The 26,022-nt window shown below is 45.5% G+C and overlaps 1 protein-coding gene across 1 annotated transcript in view; it reads left to right on the forward strand.

Moving 5' to 3' along the window:
- LOC106560968 (A disintegrin and metalloproteinase with thrombospondin motifs 20) overlaps nt 1-24,958 on the forward strand; it is a 131,842-nt gene extending 106,884 nt beyond the window's left edge. Inside the window, exons 29-38 of the mRNA XM_014124457.3 lie at nt 10,904-11,077; nt 12,783-12,953; nt 13,240-13,446; nt 13,638-13,767; nt 16,166-16,260; nt 16,353-16,447; nt 20,097-20,230; nt 21,532-21,623; nt 22,025-22,129; nt 22,338-24,958. Coding sequence (XP_013979932.2) covers nt 10,904-11,077; nt 12,783-12,953; nt 13,240-13,446; nt 13,638-13,767; nt 16,166-16,260; nt 16,353-16,447; nt 20,097-20,230; nt 21,532-21,623; nt 22,025-22,129; nt 22,338-22,427 — 1,293 coding nt within the window. The 3' untranslated portion in view covers nt 22,428-24,958. The remainder of the gene's footprint in view (nt 1-10,903; nt 11,078-12,782; nt 12,954-13,239; nt 13,447-13,637; nt 13,768-16,165; nt 16,261-16,352; nt 16,448-20,096; nt 20,231-21,531; nt 21,624-22,024; nt 22,130-22,337) is intronic.
- The last annotated feature ends 1,064 nt before the right edge of the window (nt 24,959-26,022 follow it).

Below are 26,022 nucleotides of genomic sequence, written 5' to 3' on the forward strand. Positions count from 1 at the left end.
TCTCCTTTGTTTTGTTGACATGAGTGTGAGGTTATTTTCCTGACACCACACTCCGAGGGCCCTCACCTCCTCCCTGTAGGCCGTCTCGTCGGTGTTGGTAATCAAGCCTACCACTGTAGTGTCGTCTGCAAACTTGATGATTGAGTTGGAGGCGTGCTGAGAGGGCTGAGAACGCACCCTTGTTGGGCCCCAGTGTTGAGGATCAGCGGGGTGGAGATGTTGTTACCTACCCTCACCACCTGGGGGCGGCCCGTCAGGAAGTCCAGGACCCAGTTGCACAGGGCGGGGTCGAGACCCAGGGTCTCGAGCTTAATGACGAGTTTGGAGGGTACTATGGTGTTAAATGCTGAACTGTAGTTGATGCAGCACAAACTCCAAAAAGTTCTGGGACACTGTAAAGTCCATGGAGAATAAGAGCACCTCCTCCCAGCTGCCCACTGCACTGAGGCTAGGAAACACTGTCACCACCGATAAATCCACAATAATTGAGAATTTCAATAAGCATTTTTCTACGGCTGGCCATGCTTTCCACCTGGCCACCCCTACCGTGGTCAACAGCCCTGCACCCCTCACAGTAACTTGCCCAAGCCTCCCTCATTTCTCCTTCAACCAAATCCAGATAGCTGATGTTCTGAAAGAGCTGCAAAATCTGGACCCCTACGAATCAGCAGGGCTAGACAATCTGGACCCTCTCTTTCTAAAATGATCAGCCGAAATTGTTGCAACCCCTACAGTGAGGGGGGAAAAGTATTTGATCCCCTGCTGATTTTGTACGTTTGCCCACTGACAAAGAAATGATCAGTCTATAATGTTAATGGTAGGTTTATTTATTTATTTACTAGCCTGTTCAACCTCTCTTTCGTATCGTCTGAGATCCCCAAACATTGGAAAGCTGCCGTGGTCATCCCCCTCTTCAAAGGGGGAGACACTCTAGACCTAAACTGCTTCAGACCTATATCTATCTTACCCTGCCTTTCTAAGGTCTTCGAATGCCAAGTTAACTAACAGATCACCGACCATTTCGAATCCCACCGTACCTTCTCCGCTATGCAATCTGGTTTCCGAGCTGGTCATGGGTGCACCTCAGCCACGCTCAAGGTCCTAAACGATATCATAACCGCCATTGATAAGAGACAATACTGTGCAGCTGTATTCATCGACCTGGCCAAGGCTTTCGACTCTGTCAATCGCCACATTCTTATCGGCAGACTCAACAGCCATGGTTTCTCAAATGACTGCCTAGCCTGGTTCGCCAACTACTTCTCAGACAGAGTTCAGTGTGTCAAATCAGAGGGCCTGTTGTCCGGACTTCTGGCAGTCTCTATGGGGGTGCCACAGGATTAAATTCTCGGGCAGACTTTTTTCTCTGTATGCATCAATGATGTCGTTCTTGCTGCTGGTGATTCTCTGATCCACCTCTACGCAGACGACACCATTCTGTATACTTCTGGCCCTTCTTTGGACACTGTGTTAACTAACCTCTAGACAAGCTGCAATGCCATAGAACTCTCCTTCCATGGCCTCCAACTGCTCTTAAATGCAAGTAAAACTAAATGCATGCTCTTCGACCGATTGCTGCCCGCATCTGCCCGCCCGTCCAGCATCCCCACTCTGGATGGTTCTGAAGTAGAATATGTGGACAACTACAAATACCTAGGTGTCTGGTTAGACTGTAAACTCTCCTCCCAGACTCACATTAAACATCTCCAATCCAAGTCTTTAAGTCTTTGCTAGGTAAAGCCCCGCCTTATCTCAGTTCACTGGTCACCATAGCAGCACCCACCCGTAGCATGCACTCAAGCAGGTATATTTCACTGGTCACCCCAAAGCCAATTCCTCCTTTGGCCGCCTTTCCTTCCAGTTCTCTGCTGCCAATGACTGGAACGAATTGCAAAAATCCCTGAAGCTGGAGACTCATATCTCCCTCACTAACTTTTAGCATCAGCTGTCAGAGCAGCTCACAGGTCATTGCACCTGTACATAGCCCATCTGTAAATAGCCCATCCAACTACCTCTTCCCCATACTGTTTTTTTTTTTTGCTCCTTTGCACACCAGTATCTCTACTTGCACACTCATCTTCTGCACATCTATCACTCCAGTGCTTAATTGCTAAATTGTAATTATTTCGCCACTATGGTCTATTTATTGCCTTACCTCCCGTATCTTACCTCATTTGCACACACTGTATATAGACTTTTTTCTATTGTGTTATTGACTGTATGTTTGTTTATTCCATGTGTAACTCAGTCTCCTAACCTGATATGTTAATTCTCCTAACCTGATACGTTAATTCTCCTAACCTGCTACAAAAAAGTCACATCAGATTCTCCAATGAGTGTAATTTGCTCATTATTAGGAGCTGAAAAATAACGTTGACATCATTAGAAAGAAGATATTTTCCTCTTTTCTTCTGTAGTTATGTCATTCAAAATGTGTTTATTCTGTTGTTACTAGCGATATTCATAAAAACATTTCACTATACAAAATATTTCTTCCAGTTTTTTTCAATATACACTGAGTATACCAAACATTAAGAACAACCCACCCCCTGCCCTCAGCAGCCTCAATTCGTCAGGGCATAGACTCAGGGATGCTGGCCCATGTTGATCCCAATGCTTCCCACAGTTGTGTCAAGTTTTTGCCTCTAGGGTCTATTTATTGCCTACCTCCCTACTCTTCTACATTTGCACACACTGTACATAGATTTTTCTATTTTTCTTTTGTGTTATTGGCTGTACGTTTGTTTATGTGTAACTCTGTGTTGTTGTTTTTTGTCGCACTGCTTTGCTTTATCTTGGCCAGGTCGCAGTTGTAAATGAGAATGAGAACTTGTTTTCAACTGGCCTACCTGATTAAATAAAGGTGAAATAAAATAAATAAAACTGGGAGGGGGAGGTGGTGGGGGACCTGTGAGGTCACAGTCCTGGCGGAGCCGACCACACACTCTTGGTGTCTGCCTAACGAGCGTGCGGCGACTGTGTCAGGGGTGTGACAGCACTTATGGAACCAGAGTCACACTGTGTCAGAAGGCACAGCCGGGGGGCCAGCGCAGGGAGAGGTGAAAAGCCATGAGCCCAAATGTATCACAAGGCCACCAGAGAGTAAAGGAGATGGAGGTGGAGGGAGCTTTGTCAGGTGGACGGAGGTGGAGGGAGCATAGGAAATATCTGTATCTGTCCATAAAACACACTCTAGAGAAGATATATACAGGGGTTAAATTGGGCTGGGGTCTCGCCGGGTCTGAGACCTGAGTCCCGCCAGGTCCGAGACTCGACACCTATGATCCAAATGAGAGCCGGGCAGAGCTGAGATCCGGTACCTTTCGTTAAACTATTTGAATGATCTAATGAAAAACTGTTGTACACATTACATTTTCCACAGCCAACAACACAAGTAAGCAACAGCAAAATCAGACAACCCCATACTGTAGTAGAATAGTTGACCTATTCAATTGTTCCGCCTGTCGTATTCTATGAGATAAAATAATATTAATCTCGAGGCGCATTCAAATTGTGAGTGCCGCACAGGGCGAGAAATATGCATTCCCAGTCATCATTGTACATTCTTAATGCAGTCGCAGGAAAACACACTTTTCAAAGCAGTTTTGAAGGCCACTGTTAGGATCATGGAGCTTTGTAGTGTTACTAGGCAACACTTATTTCTTAAATCCAATAAATTAGTCAAATGCACCATTTTTAGAACCTGACTTTTCAGCAGCAGCATGTGCTTATTGCTAAATAGCACACCTGCCTGATAATCAAATCAAATCAAATGTATTTATATAGCCCTTCGTACATCAGCTGATATCTCAAAGTGCTGTACAGAAACCCAGCCTAAAACCCCAAACAGCAAGCAATGCATGTGAAAGAAGCACGGTGGCTAGGAAAAACTCCCTAGGAAAAACTCCCTAGAAAGGCCAAAACCTAGGAAGAAACCTAGAGAGGAACCAGGCTATGAGGGGTGGCCAGTCCTCTTCTGGCTGTGCCGGGTGGATATTATAACAGAACATGGTCAAGATGTTAAAATGTTCATAAATGACCAGCATGGTCAAATAATAATAATCATAGTAGTTGTCAAGGGTGCAACAAGTCAGCAACTCAAGAGTAAGTGTCAGTTGGCTTTTTCATAGCCGATCTTTGAGAGTATCTCTACTGCTCCTGCTGTCTCTAGAGAGTTGAGAACAGCAGGTCGTGGACAGGTAGCACGTCCGGTGAACAGGTCAGGGTTCCATAGCCGCAGGCAGGACAGTTGAAACTGGAGCAGCAGCACGGCCAGGTGGACTGGGGACAGCAAGGAGTCATCATGCCAGGTAGTCCTGAGGCATGGTCCTAGGGCTCAGGTCCTCCGAGAGAGAGAAAGAAAGAAAGAAAGAGAGAAAGAGAGAATTAGAGAGCATATTTAAATTCACACAGGACACCGGAATAGACAAGAGAAATACTCCAGATGTAACAGACTGACCCTAGCCCCCCGACACATAAACTACTGCAGCATAAATACTGGAGGCTGAGACAGGAGGGGTCAGGAGACACTGTGGCCCCATTCGATGAAACCCCCGGACAGGGCCAAACAGGCAGGATATAACCCCACCCACTTTGCCAAAGCACAGCCCCCATACCACTGGAGGGATATCTCCAACCACCAACTTACCATCCTGAGACAAGGCCGAGTATAGCCCACAAAGATCTCCGCCACAGCACAACCCAAGGGGGGGCGCCAACCCAGACAGGAAGACCACGTCAGTGACTCAACCCACTCAAGTGACACACCCCTCCCAGGGACGGCATGGAAGAACACCAGTAAGCCAGTGACTCAGCCCCTGTAATAGGGTTAGAGGCAAAGAATCCCAGTGGAGAGAGGGGAACCGGCCAGGCAGAGACAGCAAGGGGCGGTTTGTTGCTCCAGCCTTTCCGTTCACCTTCACACCCCTGGGCCAGACTACACTTAATCATAGGACCTACTGAAGAGATGAGTCTTCAGTAAAGACTTAAAGGTTGAGACTGAGTCTGCGTCTCTCACATGGGTAGGCAGACCATTCCATAAAAATGGAGCTCTATAGGAGAAAGCCCTGCCTCCAGCTGTTTGCTTAGAAATTCTAGGGACAATTAGGAGGCCCGCGTCTTGTGACCGTAGCGTACGTGTAGGTATGTACGGCAGGACCAAATCGGAAAGATAGGTAGGAGCAAGCCCATGTAATGCTTTGTAGGTTAGCAGTAAAACCTTGAAATCAGCCCTTGCCTTAACAGGAAGCCAGTGTAGGGAGGCTAGCACTGGAGTAATATGATAATTTTTTGGGGTTCTAGTCAGGATTCTAGCAGCCGTATTTAGCACTAACTGAAGTTTATTTAGTGCTTTATCCGGGTAGCCGGAAAGTAGAGCATTGCAATAGTCCAACCTAGAAGTAACAAAAGCATGGATTAATTTTTCTGCATCATTTTTGGACAGAAAGTTTCTGATTTTTGCAATGTTACGTAGATGGAAAAAAGCTGTCCTTGAAACAGTCTTGATATGTTCTTCAAAAGAGAGATCAGGGTCCAGAGTAACGCCGAGGTCCTTCAGTTTTATTTGAGACGACTGTACAACCATCCAGATTAATTGTCAGATTCAACAGAAGATCTCTTTGTTTCTTGGGACCTAGAACAAGCATCTCTGTTTTGTCCGAGTTTAAAAGTAGAAAGTTTGCAGCCATCCTCTTCCTTATGTCTGAAACACAGGCTTCTAGCGAGGGCAATTTTGGGGCTTCACCATGTTTCATTGAAATGTACAGCTGTGTGTCATCCGCATAGCAGTGAAATTTAACATTATGTTTTCGAATGACATCCCCAAGAGGTAAAATATATAGTGAAAACAATAGTGGTCCTAAAACGGAACCTTGAGGAACACCGAAATGTACAGTTGATTTGTCAGAGGACAAACCATTCACAGAGACAAACTGATATCTTTCCGACAGATAAGATCTAAACCAGGCCAGAACTTGTCCATGTAGATCAATTTGGGTTTCCAATCTCTCCAAAAGAATGTGGTGATCGATGGTATCAAAAGCAGCACTAAGATCTAGGAGCACGAGGACAGATGCAGAGCCTCGGTCTGACGTCATTAAAAGGTCATTTACCACCTTCACAAGTGCAGTCTCAGTGCATGATGGGGTCTAAAACCAGACTGAAGTGTTTCCTATACATTGTGTCTTCAGGAAGGCAGTGAGTTGCTGCGTAACAGCTTTTTCAATTTTTTTTGAGAGGAATGGAAGATTCGATATAGGCCGATAGTTTTTTATAATTTCTGGGTCAAGATTTGGCTTTTTCAAGAGAGGCTTTATTACTGCCACTTTTAGTGAGTTTGGTACACATCCGGTGGATAGAGAGCCGTTTATTATGTTCAACATAGGAGGGCCAAGCACAGGAAGCAGCTCTTTCAGTAGTTTAGTTGGGATAGGGTCCAGTATGCAGCTTGAAGGTAATATGGACCAATATGTTATATTGGGCTCATTTCTGGAGGGGAAATTATATTTTAGATGTCAGCATCATTTTATTTTCATACATTTTGGAGTAAAACGCCCTTTTCAAAAGTCTGACCTTATGACCTTCTCACAGTCATTCTCCCCCCAAAAATGGTAGGTCCCTCTGCAACCTGTGGTATGCTATGATATGTGCTTTTGTCAGTATATATTCATGCCAATATATTATATTACCCCCCCCCCCCCCACACACACACACACACACAATTTTCACTGCTTCTCTCACTCTAATTATATATTTAAGTTATTTTTGTGTTGGACATAGGATGGAGAGCAAAGCGAGATCAACAGGTCTTGTATGAAGTGAACTCACACTGCTCTCAATGCCTAAAGTGCGGTTGTAAAATCCCAATTGGGCTTGCAGTGGTAACCCATCTCTGTCTTCCCACATGAGACCACTCCCCTTAAGGGCCTCACTCTCCCTCTCACTCTTCCTCCCTGGTGTCTGGAAGCAATCATCTCCCTCCACATACCACCAGAAACCATGAAATCCACAACTATAACATAAAGACATGTTTTATATCTAAACGTTCATGCCTGTGACAACTTTGGAAACCTCAGCACCCACCGTTTGGGCTTTTCAGCAGCTAGCCACTCAACCCCCTCACAGTCGCCTCTGAATGGGGGTCTGTGAAGGGGTACATGGGGGTGTGAGAAGGGTAAATGAGGAAGGGGTGAGGACTGCCTGTGGAGATCTTGGTGTGGGGCGGCCCGTGCTCGGGAGTGGAGTGGCGGCGATCCCACTGATTCGTCTGTGACAGCTGCATGTTCCGCCTCTTTATGGTCAACCACACTGTGCTAAGGCGTGTTCCGTGTTCCGCTGTCCTATCCAATCAAAACCCATAGAATTAGAATAACTAGTTCATATTCTAGTATATTCTTATTCTATGTTTATGTCAAACAGACGTACTAAATGGGTAGAGCGCAGCAGTCTCTGGAGAAGCTCAACTCCAACATTGAATAGTGAATAGTCCAACATTGAATAGTGAATAGTCCAACATTGAATAGTGAATAGTCCAACATTGAATAGTGAATAATCCAACATTGAATAGTGAATAATCCAACATTGAATAGTGAATAATCCAACATTGAATAGTGAATAGTCCAACATTGAATAGTGAATAGTCCAACATTGAATAGTGAATAGTCCAGTGAATAATCCAACATTGAATAGTGAATAGTCCAACATTGAATAGTGAATAGTCCAACATTGAATAGTGAATAGTCCAACATTGAATAGTGAATAGTCCAACATTGAATAGTGAATAGTCCAACATTGAATAGTGAATAGTCCAACATTGAATAGTGAGCTCAACTGTGATAAATTTGATCTTCAGCAATGAAAACCAAAAATCTCTTGGAAAGAGATTAGAATCACATTTCTTAACCCATAACTGTTGTTCAAATCTCAATAGGAGGCTCTATTACACCCCGCTATGGGATGTTAAAAACGCGAGCCTTTAAATGAGGCCTCGTTCTTCGGCTTAAACCTTCATCTGAGTTCAGATTCCCCTTAATGCCTTTTGTTCTCCTTCCAAACATAAGGAGTAAAACTTCACCTAACCGCACACTATAGAAATGACGACGTAGGCCTGCAAACAGTTGTAGTACAACATGATATAGCCTACTGTATAAATGATCGAACTGGAAATATGGTACTTACAGTACATGTGGCTCTATAGTATTTACACAGCTTTCTTCTAGAACCCTGGGGGTTGGTTTCCAGACCTAGATTAAGCTAGTCCTGGACTAAAAAGCACTTTGAGTGGAGCGTCTCCATTAAACATGCTTCTCAGTCCAGGATAAGGCTTAATCTTTTGTCTAGGAAACCTCTTTCTAATGTTCTGGAGAGCTTCTTCGGCATGCAGGTAGGATTCTCAATGGCTTCAAAGAGATGGGCCATGTGATAGACCTGTGAGTGAACTGACAATACGGCTCACACAGGCACGACGAATGCAGGCTCAGAGGAAAACATATTTCTGTGTTTGTATTGGTCAAAACGCAGCATCATATGATGCAAAATGCATCAAATGGGGATGATTTCTGTATTTTGGAAGTTCCATATCTTGAAAATGTGATTGATGACAAGCAAAATATTTTGGGACTATGTCAACAATGGACTTATGAAACAAATACCAAAATATAGTTTTTGTGTGGAGTTTTCCTTTAAAGCCTGTGAATCAAACCCGGCAGACTAAACAAAGCATATAAACTCAGCAAAAAAAAGAAACGTCCTTTTTTCAGGACCCTGTCTTTCAAAGATAATTTGTAAAAATTCAAATAACGTCACATATCTTCATTGTAAAGGGTTTAAACACTGTTTCCCATGCTTGTTCATTGAACCATAAACAATTAATGAACATGCACCTGTGGAACAGTTGTTAAGACACTAGCAGCTTACAGATGGTAGGCAATTAAGGTCACAGTTATGAAAACTTAGGACACTAAAAAGGCCTTTCTACTGACTCTGAAAAGCACCAAAAGAAAGATGCCGAGGGTCCCTGCTCATCTGCGTGAACATGCCTTAGGCATGCTGCAAGGAGGCATGAGGACTGCAGATGTGGCCAGGGCAATAAATTGCAATGTCCGTACTGTGAGACGCCTAAGACAGCGCTACAGGGAGACAGGACGGACAGTTGATCATCCTCTCAGTGGCAGACCACGTGTAACAACACCTGCACAGGATCGGTACATCCGAACATCACACTTGCGGGACAGGTACAGGATGGCAACAACAACTGCCTGAGTTACACCAGGAACGCACAATCCCTCCATCAGTGCTCAGACTGTCCGCAATAGGGTGACAGAGGCTGGACTGAGGGCTTGTATGCCTGTTGTAAGGCAGGTCCTCACCAGACATCGCCGGCAACAATGTCGTCTATGGGCACAAACCCACCGTCGCTGGACCAGACAGGACTGGCAAAAAGTGCTCTTCACTGACGAGTCGCGGTTTTGTCTCACCAGAGGTGATGGTCGGATTCGCGTTTATCGTCGAAGGAATGAGCGTTACACCGAGTCCTGTACTCTGGAGCGGTATCAATTTGGAGGTGGAGGGTCCGTCATGGTCTGGGGCAGTGTGTCACAGCATCATCGGACTGAGCTTGTTGTCATTGCAGGCAATCTCAATGCTGTGCGTTACAGGGAAGACATCCTCCTCCCTCATGTGGTACCCTTCCTGCAGTCTCTTCCTGACATGACCCTCCAGCATGACAATGCCACCAGCCATACTGCTCATTCTGTGTGTGATTTCCTGCAAGACAGGAATGTCAGTGTTCTGCCATGGCCAGCGAAGAGCCCGGATCTTAATCCCATTGAGCATGTCTGGGACCTGTTGGATCAGAGGGTGAGGGCCAGGGCCATTCCCCCCAGAAATGTCCGGGAACTTGCAGGTGCCTTGGTGGAAGAGGGGGGTAACATCTCACAGCAAGAACTGGAAAATCTGGTGCAGTCCATGAGGAGGAGATACACTTCAGTACTTAATGCAGCTGGTGGCCACAGCAGATACTGACTGTTACTTTTGATTTTGACCCCCCCTTTGTTCAGGGACACGTTATTCCATTTCTGTTAGTCACATGTCTGGGGAACTTGTTCAGTTTATGTCTCAGTTGTTGTTTCTTGTTATGTTTATACAAATATTTACACATGTTAAGTTTGCTGAAAATAAACGCAGTTGACAGTGAGAGGACGTTTCTTTTTTGCTGAGTTTATGTTACAAAACAGTAACACTTAGTCTCGGTCAGAGAGGGTGAGAGGGGACATGATGGGAAAATGTATGTGTTTTGGTTTAATTTCAAATCTGGTTGCTACAGCCCAAGCCATAAGACTCCTGGACATCTAGTCAAATGGCTACCCAGACAATTTTTATTGCCCCCCCCCCCTCCCTCCCCTCTCCACACCACTGCCACTCTCTGTTGTCATCTATGCATAGTCACTTTAATTAACTAACTCTACCTACATGTAGACTGGTGCCCCCGCACACTGACTCTGTACCGGCACCCCCCTGTATATATTGTTATTTTTTTATTGCTGCTCTTTAATTACTTGTTACTTTTATCTCTTATTCTTATCCATATATTTTGAAACTACACTGTTGGTTAAGGGCTCGTAAGTAAGCATTTTACTGTAAGGTCTACACCTGTTGTATTCGGCGCATGTGACGAATACAATTTGATTTGATGACACTAACAGTGGAATGACAAAAAAGGTTCTCTGAGCTGGAAATGTAATCAGATGATTAAATCTCTCACTCTGAGTTTAAAATCGCCAAAACATTGGAATAAAAAGTGTCTGCTAAAGGAGTTTGTGTACAGACTTATATAGTGTGTGCTTCTTTCTGTCAGTGTGTGTTGCGTGCCAGGCAATCTAACGTGTGTGTTTGTGTGTATTTGTAGTGCTCTGTCCCCTGTGGAGTAGGGGTCCAGAACAGAGAAGTGTACTGCAGACTGAAGGGTACAGGGCGGGTGAGAGAAGAGCTGTGTGGTGCCCACAACCATCCTGCCACTGCCCAGCCCTGCCAGGCTACTGAGTGTCTCCATTACACCTGGGCAGCCGGAGAGTGGCAAGATGTAAGTATTGACCGCTGTCTATCTCTCTCTTTGTCTTTCCATCTCCTTCTTTCTATTTCACTTCCCTTTTCTCTTCTTCTTCCTTCTTCTTTGACACAAACAGGGGCTCGTCACCAGCCCCTCCATATAACTGTCTTATTGTAGGTTTGGGCTTTCTCCCATCATACTTTAAATTCACCCCTATGTGCTATGGGTCCTGTTCAGGGTCTGAACAGTAGCCGACCGTCAACGTGCTCTCTTTACTATCCAACTCCCCCCCCAAAACACCCCAGAATACCCAGGCAAGGCCGCCATGTGTGAGGCACAGTGACGGAGTGGGGCTGTCCACTGGACGTGTTTGTCTTGTGGGTGACTGGACAAGCACACAAAACACCAAACCTCCTAATGCACCGCTTCCCCAAAATCCCACAAGGAGAAGAGAATTTGTTGAATGTCCGAGACAGAACTTCAGAGAGCCAATGTGCTTTTAAATACGATTTCATCATTTGATTATATTCGCATACATTTGTTAATAGAGGCAGACTCCAGTTGCTAGCATGTGTGTTTAATGAACACAGCGGTTACGGTGTTTGTGTGCGAGAGAAAGACATAAAATCATCATACTGGAGATTTGTTATTGGCAGCGCTCGGACACAGCTCTTTCCGCTAGACTGGAGCAAGTGGACCAGACCAGCTGTGTTTGTGAGGTCGCTAAGGTAGCTCAGCACTCCTGCATCAGACACGAGGGTTTGAATGATAACATCACTCTATGATAAATCCCATCCAAACCTCAAAGCACTGATCCGTATCAGATCTGCAGCTTTTGTCTTGTCGAGGGGCACTACACTGTGTGACGTGAGCACTGAGCAGTCCCCTTGAACTCAGTGTTTTCTACCCTTGGCCCCTCTCTTTCTTTCATGTCCCCCCCCTACACCGTCGCCAAAGTTCAGGACACAAAAAGATGAGCGCCATGTAAGGACTTTGTGCTGCTTCCTGGTGTAGGAATGTTTGCACGCACTCAGATCCTGTCTGCCTGTGTTTCTGTGCATTCCACTGATCGTTTACAGCCTCCTGTCTCAGCAAACAGACAATTCTGGCCCAGAAACCATTTGGGGCTTAGAATATGACAGATTCTTACAAACCAAACTGATATCTTATTTGATTTCATAGGACATATGCTTTAGCCATTCAAACTGTAGTGTGCCTACTCTCACATCGGCATACCTGTCTTCGCTATTGACTACCTCTCTAAACCATCATTTGAATTCACTCAATACCAACTCGAGTCTCCACCCATGACGTGCCGTTTGCTTTATCTGTGGGGTTGTTCTTGAAAGCAATGTGAGATCTCATATCATGCATACTGTTCCTCTCCTGGATAAAGTGTAGAATGTCTTTTTTTTTAGACAGAACCGTTTTCTTCTGGAGTTTGACCATCTGGAGAGCTAAGGAAACAACCAAACCTGGCAGAACTTCTCTGGGGATATCGCTGCTAGCGGTCCAACACTGCCCCCTATGCCAATCTGAAGACATTACCCTTTGTTCCACACTTTACTGTATTAATCTCGTCCGCCAGCCGGCTCTCTCTCTCTCTCTATGTCGAATCTATATGCGGTAGCAGTTGAGACTGGGGACAAGGTTACACTTGTATTACGTATAATGCCTTCTGATGTTGACATGATGACTGACCCTCATATTGTTCTCGTCCTCTGTCTGTTCTCCGCAGTGTAACGTCACCTGTGGAGAGGGTATGAGGAACAGGAAGGTTCTGTGCGTGGGGGCTGGGCTGACCCCTGTCCAGGATGCCCTCTGTGACCCCTCGTCTTGCCCTGCCCTGCGCCAGCCCTGCAGCGGAGCAGCCTGCCACTACACGTGGATGACAGGGGAGTGGTCACAGGTAGGAACCTTGGTTTAGGAAACCCCTGCCTCCTGTCTGTGTTGCTTTTTCATTTCTATAATTGTAAAGCGACTTTGCGTCCTTGAAAAGTGCTATTCAAATCCCATGTATTATTATTATTATTATTATTATACCTTTAGATAGGCCTACCTTTGCGTCATTCGATGTAACGATTGACCAACAGTATTTGACTAGCCTAGGTCGTCAAAGACAAATGGATATGTTGTGTTATTCCACGTGTCTCTATATCCGCGAAGGTGTGATTTCCATTGTGTGTGATTTCCAGTGCTCTGCCAGCTGTGGAGTGGGCTACCAGCAGCGTATAGTGTCCTGCTCCGTGATGCCATCCTCCCAGACCCTGCACCCATATGATGCCCAGTCCGCTGCACAGTCCCGCCCCCACTGTCCAGAGCCCCACCCGCCTGGCACCAGACAGTGCCTCCTTAGGGACTGCCCACAAGCTGCCTACTGGAAAGTTGGCCCATGGAGCAAGGTGTGATTCAGTGTGTTTGAGAGAGAGAAAGAGGGGGATGGAGAGAATGGGGAGAGAGAGAGAGGGGTTGGTAAACAGTATCAGGTCATGGTATTGAAACAACAGTTACTTGATAGAGTTTTGTTTTGTACGGTGAGTGTGTAGTGTGTCAGTAGTTTCCATGTAACGGATGTCCTTTATGTGCTCCTCAGTGCTCCCAGACGTGTGGTGCGGGAGTGATGGAGCGCAGGTTGGAGTGTCTGGCCTCTAAAGGCCAACCGTCCAAACACTGCCGTCCAGCCGAGAGGCCCGAGTCACGGGCCGCCTGCCGAGAGAGAGAGTGTGAGTCTCTACAATACTACTTTTAGTGCTACTCATCTCCACTATTTCTACACAGCCTCTCTGGTACTCATCTCCACTATTTCTACACAGCCTCTCTGCTACTCATCTCCACTATTTCTACACAGCCTCTCTGCTACTCATCTCCACTATTTCTACACAGCCTCTCTGCTACTCATCTCCACTATTTCTACACAGCCTCTCTGCTACTCATCTCCACTATTTCTACACAGCCTCTCTGCTACTCATCTCCACTATTTCTACACAGCCTCTCTGGTACTCATCTCCACTATTTCTACACAGCCTCTCTGGTACTCATCTCCACTATTTCTACACCAGCCTCTCTGGTACTCATCTCCACTATTTCTACACAGCCTCTCTGGTACTCATCTCCACTATTTCTACACAGCCTCTCTACTACTCATCTCCACTATTTCTACTCAACCTCTCTGCTACTTATCTCCACTATTTCTACACAGCCTCTCTACTACTCATCTCCACTATTTCTACACAGCCTCTCTACTACTCATCTCCACTATTTCTACACAGCCTCTCTGGTTCTCATCTCCACTATTTCTACACAGCCTCTCTACTACTCATCTCCACTATTTCTACGCAGCCTCTCTGCTACTCATCTCCACTATTTCTACACAGCCTCTCTGCTACTCATCTCCACTATTTCTACACAGCTTCTCTGCTACTCATCTCCACTATTTCTACACAGCCTCTCTGCTACTCATCTCCACTATTTCTACACAGCTTCTCTGCTACTCATCTCCACTATTTCTACACAGCCTCTCCCTGAAGTCTTAGGCCTAAAACTTAGATGTGCTTTCCTTGCCAACTTTTCTGATCCATGCCGTGCTTATTGCCAAACAGGAATGTGTATAGTAATAGTATTAAATAGACTGTGCTGTATATAGCAGCCTACTGCCATCGTGATTTGGCTGATAGTATTTATAGAATGTCAACTTGTTTCTTTATTTTAACACTTTACATTAACCTTGACTTTACGCCTCTCTCGGAGAAATTGATTTCTGAAACAATAAATAGTGAGTTGGTGACAGACAGCTTGCAGTGTGCTACGGTTGGGGTTAAGACTGGAGTTGAGTCTGAGATTGGGTCTGGATCCGAGACTGGGTCCGGGGCAGAGGCTGGGGGAGACCTTCAATCCCGACCCTGGCTGTGTGTTAGCTGAGTCGGCTCCAGGTTTGCAGGTTCATTCCCCACATCTCAGATGTTTAGACACGGCCTCACTGTGGAGCATTCTGCCGTTAAGTCTCTTGCCAAGTCAGGCATCGGGCGAAGTGAAAATGCTTGGTTGACAGCCGGTTCACCAGTAAAGTATTAATACTATCAGCTAATAAGAAATATCTGGCCTCCAACCGCACAGGAACAACTGTGGGGGGAATGTAAACAAAGAGAGATGTTTTTAACAAGGCCCCCCAGTGTTGAACTCCTACTCACACCTTGGCCAGATACAAATCATTTTCGTAGCGTTTTTCCTGCTGTTTATTTATTGGAATGCTTCTAACGTTTTGTGGAACACGTTCATCTACTGACCTATGTGAAGTCTACTGTAGCACTACGGGGACTCTTCCATTATACGCTACATCTACACTACCGTTCAAAAGTTTGCGGACACTTAGAAATGTCCTTGTTTTTGAAAGAAAAACACATTTTTTCTGTCCGTTAAAGTAACATCAAATTGATCAGAAATACAGTGTAGACATTGTTAATGTTGTAAATGACTATTGTAGCTGGAAACGGCTGATTTTGAATGTACATAGGTGTACAGAGGCCCATTATCAGAAACCATCACTCCTGTGTTCCAATGGCACCTTGTGTTAGCTAATCCAAGTTTATCATTTTAAAAGGCTAATTGATCATTAGAAAATCATTTTGCAATTATGTTAGCACAGCTGAAAACTGTAATGCTGGTTAAAGAAGCAATAAAACTGTCATTCTTTAGACTAGTTGAGTATCTGGAGCATCAGCATTTGTGTGTTCGATTACACGCTCAAAATGGCCAGAAACAAAGAACTTTCTTCTGAAACTCGTCAGTCTATTCTTGTTCTGAGAAAATTGTCAAGAAACTGAAGATCTCGTGCAATGCTTTGTAGGGAGTAGTGTTATTTTAATGGACAAAAAAAATTTGCTTTTCTTTCAAAAACAAGGAAATGTCTAAGTGACCGCAAACTTTTGAACGGTAATGTATGTTAAATGATTAGTTAAAATAACCTTCTAATACCGGTACTTTTTAACTTTGTTTTTCATGGTAGGTCATTTTAATTTCCGTGTTAAGTATCCTGTTATGTTCAAATTGACCTACGTTACAATCCAGCACCATCCCCTATAATACTGTAAAACCAAAGGTGCTTCTTCTTTTTCCTGATCACAGGTCAGCTGTTCATGTCCTGCAGAGAGGTCCAGATGAGACAGGGAGTGAGGATGGATGGGGAGTTCTACCTGAAGGTCAAGTCCAGGATACTGCAGGTGTGTGTGTGCTCTGTCAAAATAACTTCCTATCACTTCCTCATTCAGCCACATCCTCATCATCTGTTGTCTCGATGTTTGTTTCCTCCTAGATCTTCTGTGCTGAGATGCAGACTCATTTCCCTAAAGAATACATTACACTGCGGAGTGGTCAGACAGACAACTACTCAGAGGTCTATGGATACAGGTGTGCTTGTTGAAATCAGATTATTCTCCTGCAACAATTTGCATTTGAGTAACTTAGCGGACGCTCCTTCCCACAGAAACTTACAGTAGTGAGTGCATACATTTTCTCATACCCGTCGACCAAGGGAATTGAACCCACAACCCCGTGGGTTCAACCCGGTGTAGGCCGTCATTGTAAATAAGAATTTGTTCTTACACTTACATTTACATTTACATTTAAGTCATTTAGCAGACGCTCTTATCCAGAGCGACTTACAAAATGGTGCATTCACCTTATGATATCCAGTGGAACAACCACTTTACAATAGTGCATCTAAATCTTTTAAGGGGGGGGGGGGGGTTAGAAGGATTACTTTATCCTATCCTAGGTATTCCTTAAAGAGGTGGGGTTTCAGGTGTCTCCGGAAGGTGGTGATTGACTCCGCTGTCCTGGCATCGTGAGGGAGCTTGTTCCACCATTGGGGTGCCAGAGCAGCGAACAGTTTTGACTGGGCTGAGCGGGAACTGTGCTTCCTCAGAGGTAGGGGGGCCAGCAGGCCAGTGGTGGATGAACGCAGTGCCCTTGTTTGGGTGTAGGGCCTGATCAGAGCCTGAAGGTATGGAGGTGCCGTTCCCTTCACAGCTCCGTAGGCAATCACCATGGTCTTGTAGCGGATGCGAGCTTCAACTGGAAGCCAGTGGAGAGAGCGGAGGAGCGGGGTGACGTGAGAGAACTTGGGAAGGTTGAACACCAGACGGGCTGCGGCGTTCTGGATGAGTTGTAGGGGTTTAATGGCACAGGCAGGGAGCCCAGCCAACAGCGAGTTGCAGTAATCCAGACGGGAGATGACAAGTGCCTGGATTAGGACCTGCGCCGCTTCGTGTGTGAGGCAGGGTCGTACTCTGCGAATGTTGTAGAGCATGAACCTACAGGATCGGGTCACCGCCTTGATGTTAGTGGAGAACGACAGGGTGTTGTCCAGGATCACGCCAAGGTTCTTAGCACTCTGGGAGGAGGACACAAGGGAGTTGTCAACCGTGATGGCGAGATCATGGAACGGGCAGTCCTTCCCCGGGAGGAAGAGCAGCTCCGTCTTGCCGAGGTTCAGCTTGAGCTGGTGATCCGTCATCCACACTGATATGTCTGACAGACATGCAGAGATGCGATTTGCCGCCTGGTTATCAGAAGGGGGAAAGGAGAAGATTAATTGTGTGTCGTCTGCATAGCAATGATAGGAGAGACCATGTGAGGATATGACAGAGCCAAGTGACTTGGTGTATAGCGAGAATAGGAGAGGGCCTAGAACAGAGCCCTGGGGGACACCAGTGGTGAGAGCGCATGGTGCGGAGACAGATTCTCGCCACGCCACCTGGTAGGAGCGACCTGTCAGGTAGGACGCAATCCAAGCATGGGCCGCGCCGGAGATGCCCAACTCGGAGAGGGTGGAGAGGAGGATCTGATGGTTCACAGTATCAAAGGCAGCAGATAGGTCTAGAAGGATGAGAGCAGAGGAGAGAGAGTTAGCTTTAGCAGTGCGGAGAGCCTCCGTGACACAGAGAAGAGCAGTCTCAGTTGAATGCCCAGTCTTGAAACCTGACTGATTAGGATCAAGAAGGTCATTCTGAGAGAGATAGCAGGAGAGCTGGCCAAGGACGGCACGTTCAAGAGTTTTGGAGAGAAAAGAAAGAAGGGATACTGGTCTGTAGTTGTTGACATCGGAGGGATCGAGTGTAGGTTTTTTCAGAAGGGGTGCAACTCTCGCTCTCTTGAAGATGGAAGGGACGTAGCCAGCGGTCAAGGATGAGTTGATGAGCGAGGTGAGGTAAGGGGAGAAGGTCTCCGGAAATGGTCTGGAGAAGAGAGGAGGGGATAGGGTCAAGTGGGCAGGTTGTTGGGCGGCCGGCCGTCACAAGACGCGAGATTTCATCTGGAGAGAGAGGGGAGAAAGACGTCAAAGCACAGGGTAGGGCAGTGTGAGCAGGACCAGCGGCGTCGTTTGACTTAGCAAACGAGGATCGGATATCGTCAACCTTCTTTTCAAAATTGTTGACGAAGTCATCCGCAGAGAGGGAGGAGGGGGGGGAGGGGGAGGAGGATTCAGGAGGGAGGAGAAGGTAGCAAAGAGCTTCCTAGGGTTAGAGGCAGATGCTTGGAATTTAGAGTGGTAGAAAGTGGCTTTAGCAGCAGAGACAGAAGAGGAGAATGTAGAGAGGAGTGAGTGAAAGGATGCCAGGTCCGCAGGGAGGCGAGTTTTCCTCCATTTCCGCTCGGCTGCCCGGAGCCTTGTTCTGGGAGCTCGTAGTGAGTCGTCGAGCCACGGAGCAGGAGGGGAGGACCGAGCCGGCCTGGAGGATAGGGGACAGAGAAAATCAAAGGATGCAGAAAGGGAGGAGAGGAGGGTTGAGGAGGCAGAATCAGGAGATAGGTTGGAGAAGGTTTGAGCAGAGGGAAGAGATGATAGGATGGAAGAGGAGAGAGTAGCGGGAGAGAGAGAGCGAAGGTTGGGACGGCGCAATACCATCCGAGTAGGGGCAGAGTGAGAAGTGTTGGATGAGAGCAAGAGGGAAAAGGATACAAGGTAGTGGTCGGAGATTTGGAGAGGAGTTGCAATGAGATTAGTGGAAGAACAGCATCTAGTAAAGATGAGGTCAAGCGTATTGCCTGCCTTGTGAGTAGGGGGGGAAGGTGAGAGGGTGAGGTCAAAAGAGGAGAGGAGTGGAAAGAAGGAGGCAGAGAGGAATGAGTCAAAGGTAGACGTGGGGAGGTTAAAGTCACCCAGAACTGTGAGAGGTGAGCCATCCTCAGGAAAGGAACTTATCAAGGCGTCAAGCTCATTGATGAACTCTCCAAGGGAACCTGGAGGGCGATAAATGATAAGGATGTTAAGCTTGAAAGGGCTGGTAACTGTGACAGCATGGAATTCAAATGAGGAGATAGACAGATGGGTCAGGGGAGAAAGAGAGAATGTCCACTTGGGAGAGATGAGGATTCCAGTGCCACCACCCCGCTGGCTCGATGCTCTAGGGGTATGCGAGAACACGTGGGCAGACGAAGAGAGAGCAGTAGGAGTAGCAGTGTTATCTGTGGTAATCCATGTTTCCGTCAGCGCCAGGAAGTCTAGGGACTGGAGGGTAGCATAGGCTGAGATGAACTCAGCCTTGTTGGCTGCAGACCGGCAGTTCCAGAGGCTGCCGGAGACCTGGAACTCCACGTGGGTCGTGCGCGCTGGGACCACCAGGTTAGAGTGGCAGCGGCCACGCGGTGTGAAGCGTTTGTATGGCCTGTGCAGAGAGGAGAGAACAGGGATAGACAGACACATAGTTGACAAGCTACAGAAGTGTTGTTTCTTGTATTATTGTCTCCTGTGTCTTTAGAGAACTGTTTCACTTTGATATCCTTTTTCTTCTTAACTGACTTGCCTAGTTAAATAAAGGTAAAAGAAAATGTTTTAAAAATATATATGTATATGCAAGTCAGTTAAGAACAAATTCTTAATTACGTTGACGGTCTACCCCGGACGACGCTGGGCCAATTGTGCGCCGCCCTATGGGACTCCCCATCACGGCCGGTTGTAATACAGCCTGGCAACATGTTCTGTTTACGGTCAGAATGTACTGTATTTTCCATATAAGGAATGTACCTTATCTGTAACATTATTTTTCATGTCTAGGTTGCTGAACCCTTTTGAGTGCCCGTATAATGGCAGCAGAAGGCAGGACTGTGACTGCAGGAACGATTACTCTGCAGCGGGATACACTCTCTTCCACAAGGTCCGTCTGGACATCAGCTCCCTGAGGATAATGAGTGAGTAAAGACCATGTGATTGCCTGACCACTCTACTGTAATGAGACCACACATCCATGTTTTACCCCTGCACACACCCCACTCCTCTTACCCACAGCACTAAATAACGTCTTGCTAAGAGGGAATTGCTCACCGAATGCAATTTTCAACACCTTTCGCCATACTCCTCACAGAAATCGCGATAATCGCCTTTCAACGGGCCTTGGTCACGTCACTGGGATAGAGTCAAAGCAGCACGGTCCCCTCTGAGACACACACTCACAGACACATGGTTACACGCAGGCATACTCACAAACACACAAATGCTCGTACACACACACAAAATCGATTGTGTTTTCTGACACACACATCGGGAGTCACACATACTCTCTCTCTCTTACACACACACACACACACACACACACACACACACACACACACACACACACACACACACACACACACACAAAACATCTCCAGGCGATATTCCTATCCTCTGCCCATTACGACGTCCAGCCCAACCTCTCCTGTTGTCCCTGAGCATGCCTTAGATCAGTGCACATGTGGCGTGGTCAGGATATGTGGTAATTATATGTGTGTGCAGCTAGGAGGAGGGAGCCCACCACTCCACTCCACCACTTCACAGAACCCATGCAGTCATCTTCCCATCCCATCCCATTCCCTGTCTACTCTGGTCCTGACAGCACATGTTCCCACCAAGCCAGGCCCTCCCACTGCAAGGAACTCATTTGGGCTTGACTCTTAAAAAAAATCAAAAATAAAGAATAATGACTTAGATTATGAGCTGCTCTCGCTGTGCAATGTGTTTCTCATTAACTTTACAGAGCGAGAGAGAGAGGGAGAGAGAGAGAGAGACAGGGAGGGAGAGGGAAGGAAGAGAGGGAAGGAAGGAAAGAGAGGGAAGGAAGGAAAGAGAGGGAAGGAAGGAAAGAGAGAGAGAGGGAAGGAAGGAAGGAAGGAAGGAAGGAAGGAAGGAAGGAAGGAAGGAAGGAAGGAAGGAAGGAAGGAAGGAAGGAAGGAAGGAAGGAAGGAAGGAAGGAAGGAAGGAGAGACGGGGAGGGAGAGGGAAGGAAGGAAAGAGAGAGAGAGGAAGGGAGACGGGGAGGGAGGGAGCGCACTGGTCATGGTCACCATGCGTGACGAAGCCGTAAAAACAGAGGAACTAAGATCATCTTAAATGTCATGTCGTTAAGCCTGAGGCCAAGGTAGTTGTTTAGAGCCCCTCGTCTCCTACAGCAACTCATGTGTCTGTGTATTGACTGTAACCTTCATATGCTCTGTGTCTCTGTGTTGTGTACCAGCCACAGACCTGCGGTTCTCTCAGACCCTGCTTGGCCGTCCCGTCCCGTTCGCCACGGCGGGAGACTGTTACAGCGCTGCCAAGTGTCCTCAGGTATGAAACACAGACCATTTGTGAGTCTATAAATGACAGGCTATAATCTGTATGCCTGTATGTCTTGATGGGGGCCTTGAGCCAACCTTTGCTGGGCGAGTGTTGAAATTCAGTTCTGTCTGACTGGGTTTTACTGACCTGACCCGTCCAGTCGGTTAACTGGAGAGAAGCGTGAAGTCGTACGTTTTCCCAGTTTCCACCAGGGTAGTAACCACAGAATCACATTTAACCGTCCAGTGGAGCTCAGTGTGTCTGCCCACTGTACCGTGGTGCTTTAGTTGTCAGTCACCGGAATGGAAATTAGATACAGCCTAATTGAATGTATTTGATTCCTGATCAGGTCCACTTAAAACAGTTTCAGTATGTTGGTCTATTGTAATCACTCTGGTGTGCTTCCGCAGGGCCAGTTTAGCATCAACCTCATAGGGACTGGTCTGAAGGTGGCTGAGGCAACCAAGTGGACCTCACAGGGCAACTATGTCTCTGTCAAAGTCCACAGATCAGAGGTAAGGAGGACTCTAGAAATTCTGGGTGTTCTGAATGACTGTACTATAAACCCTCCTATTGTCTGAATTGTCACTTGTTGTATTTTCAAATCTGATTCATTCAAGAGGAATTTCTAGAGGCATTAATAAAATCCTCATTCTCTATGGAAAGTTGATTTTTGTCCTGTTCCACTCCATTCCGTTCTCATTTCTCCCTCTCTGTCTGTAGGACGGGGCAAGAATCTACGGTCGCTGTGGTGGCTTTTGTGGGAAGTGCATTCCCCAGCCTCACAACGGCCTGCTGGTTCAGGTCCAGTAAGGGTCGGAGCAACGTCAGACCAGACAGTGAAACAGACACCAGACCAGAGCTTCCGGGGATCCAATGCACTTCATTTGTGAATGTGGCCACTAACTCCTCCCTTCATCACCCCTTCCTCCCCACCCGGCAGCTACAACATAGGGACAGCTCAAAGAATGTCACTGAGTAGACCAAACATTAGGAACACCTTCCTATTATTGAGTTGCCCCCCACAAACCAGTGCGCCTGGCACCTACCCTGTAAATATTCTGTCTTGCCCATTCTCCATCTGAATGGCACACATACACAATCCATGTCTCAATTGTCTCAAGTGTCAAAAATCATTCTTGAACCTGTCTCCTTCCCTTCATCTACACTGATTGAAGTGGATTTAACAAGTGACATCAATAAGGGATCATAGCTTTCCCCTGGATTCACCTGGTCAGTCTGTCATGAAAAGAGCAGGTGTTCTTAATGTTTTGTACACTCAGTGTACACACCGCTAGCTATGCAGGGTCCTTTAAAAGAAGACAAGACAACCTTATTATGTCCATCCTCGCTAGTGTTAGTAATTGTAGTGGTGACCAATCTGCATTGGAATATGAAAAGCAGAATTTTTCAAACACTCTCACATATTCCAGCATTGTACAGTCTCAAAGGGCCACAATCATATTTCTGGTCGGAAGTTGCAACACTGAGGTAGCCACTGCATAGTACAGAGCTTAGGGAAGAATCCTCTCATGGTTGGAAGTGAGATCTTCCTCATCTCACTAAGGGACCATTTTCTTATGGCACTCAAAAGAAACAGGAAATAGTCATTATAGAACTGGCACAACGTATTTTTATACTGTCAGCGAGGAAACTTTTTGTTCTTAAAATGGAGCATCTCGCTAAATATTTGAATTGTATTCGCTAATAGTGTCATGACACGTGGGTTATTACGCATTCCTGCCAAAAGGCTGTTTTTGTTGTGATTAGAATGAATCCAAAATGATAGGAAGAAGAAAGCTACAGATCAGAAGATACGTCCAGACATCGTTTTTTGGGAAATATTTGTTCACCAATTAGTTGGCTAGGGTTTGTGTACTACTGTTGTTGTGCATTCTTCTACTAATGGTCACCCAGACTTGCCTTATCTCAGAGGTCAAAGGTTACAGTGACACTGTTCAGAACCCAATGTTACTGACTACTGACTGACACTGTGATTAGAATGATATCTCTAGCAGGTCATAGAGAGACAACCAATAGACACTAACTCATTGGTGATGTGGTCTGGGGGAAAAGATTGGTTGTTTGTCCCTGGAAAACAGTTTGTTTATATATTTAAATGAATTCATATGGTGGTAACTGTTGTCTACATCATTTAAGAGGTGGAAAGTCAAGGCCAAGCTCTCATCTCCAGTCAGTAACTAGTTTGGCTTAGTTCACTTGTGACATTGTTTTCCAGAACATGTCTCTTCTAGGTCCTATAGGTGCATGCGACCCTACCTCTCACAAGCATCCATACTCATGAGATGTATTTCATTATATCGTCAGATATTTGTTTGACCATATTTATACTGTAATGATACATAGATACATGTTTTTGTACTACAATGAATACTAAAAGCTGGGACGTTATTGTTTGGTTTACTGTTTGTTGCTGAAAAGGTATTACAGTGTGTAGGGTGAGTAACTACTAACCTGAAAGAGGCTCTTTGAATGGTGCTTTAAAAGCACTGACATCACCACTAATCTTGAGGGAACTCACTGTTGGCATTCGAACTGCCATTAGCTTCATGCCTAGTGTAAATGTACTACTACAGAATAATGCCAACAATGCTTTGCAGAACATGTCATGGTCTTTTTATTAATGTAGCTTAAGACCAACCTGGAGGGTTGCCAGATATGCTGAACTACATGAGGGAACCTGCCTGAAGTAGCCCTATCATCATTTAGGTAAATGGAACTCTTTTTCACCACTATAACTGGGCAGATTTGGCAACCCTGCCATGCTGGTACTCCGATGTTAAGCTTTAACCAAAGTTTCATAGATGCAGATTAGAACTTTTGTCAGACAATGCAGCTACTTTTGATTTAAGAAATGGTAGGTAGAAAACCCCTTACAAAAGTCAACGAGCAGCTAGAAAACCTTTGGCTATCATTCTTGTTTGATAGGCAATTATACTATGACGAGGTCTGTATCAGAAATTGAAAGAATACTTGATGCACTATGTGCCATAAATTTTGTAGAAAAGTAATCCTGTTTGTTTCTTTAAAAAAAAATAATAGTTAAGATTTGTAACTTATGATGTATGTTTATTTTTTAATATTCGTGCTGTGTTTTGAATGTAATGGGAATTGGTACTGAATTGAACAAGATGCTTGTTTGCTATGTATTATCCAAAGATGATTTTAAGAATCATATGTACTTACAGTGTGTATGTCGGTTATATAAAATGGAATGATCCTGGTGCTATGGTCACTAATTGTAATTGTATCAACATCGTAGGTCTTGCTACTTTACTAATACTGTAAAATGAGAAATAATAAAATATTTTAATGCTTTTCAATTGATTTCCGTGTGTTGAATGCTTCCATATTACAATGCTTTTGTCTTGCTTCATACAGAGTGAATGGTTAACAGACCAATGCTGGTGCGTTCTTCAACAGAGGTGGCCTTCGGTTAAACATGGATGGCAGAGGGTCAGAGCTAGTTAGTTGGCTGTGTTAGCTGGCTTGTGGGTCCATGTGGATTCACTTATTTGTGCAGGTTGCATTTCCAAAACATGACTTGAGTTCAATTTCACTCAAATACTTTGGCTGTAGTTTCTCACTACACCAGGCACACTCAGTGTTGAACCCTACAGCTTGGGCTGTCAACTTATCAATGAGTCACCAAATCCATATGTCAAATCAAAAAGTGAGGTCAGTTCTCCAATTCTCTTTGAAAACCTGACTAAAAAAGCAAAAAGCAAAGTTCCAAATAATTATGTCACTGAAAATGACTTGATAATGAAGGCACAGGTACTTTAGTGAGAAGAGCTGTTTATGTATGAGGCAGGCTCAGCTTTGTACATTAAATAAAACCAGATACCGTAATCCCTAAAGAACTTCTTTGATTCTGTGCCAGTAGAGTGGAGAAGGAAAATTAAAAAAAAGTTTGGTTCCCCAAAAAGTTAATCTAATGATTTGGAAGAAGGGTTGTATCACAACAAGAACTCCCCGAAAGCAGTTTTCCAGGGAAGCCAAGCTGTGCTGAAGTCCACATTGAGTCTTCTGGCTAAAGAGAGAGAAGTCAGATTAGATGTGCTGGGATCCTCTGTTCTATGCTCAGAGAAACCAGACATCCCTAATGAATGTGTTGAGAAACATAGACCAGCACAGAGGATCCTCATAAAAGCAACTAATGATTGATGTTAAACATGAAAAACATAATACTTAAAGGAAGTTGCTCCACTCTGCTAGTTGCTCAGCTAGTTGCTCCACTCTGCATTCCATTACCACATCACTTCTAACCAATGATATATATATGGCATACACTATGGGCCCGATTCAGACTTAAGAAATGTACGGCTTAACTACCCACACCTTTCCTATGCACTTCTCAGTAGTTGGTATTCAGACACCTTATGTA

This window comes from Salmo salar, chromosome 10, assembly GCF_965601325.2.
Source record: "Salmo salar chromosome 10, fSalSal1, whole genome shotgun sequence".
NCBI lineage: Eukaryota > Metazoa > Chordata > Actinopteri > Salmoniformes > Salmonidae > Salmo > Salmo salar.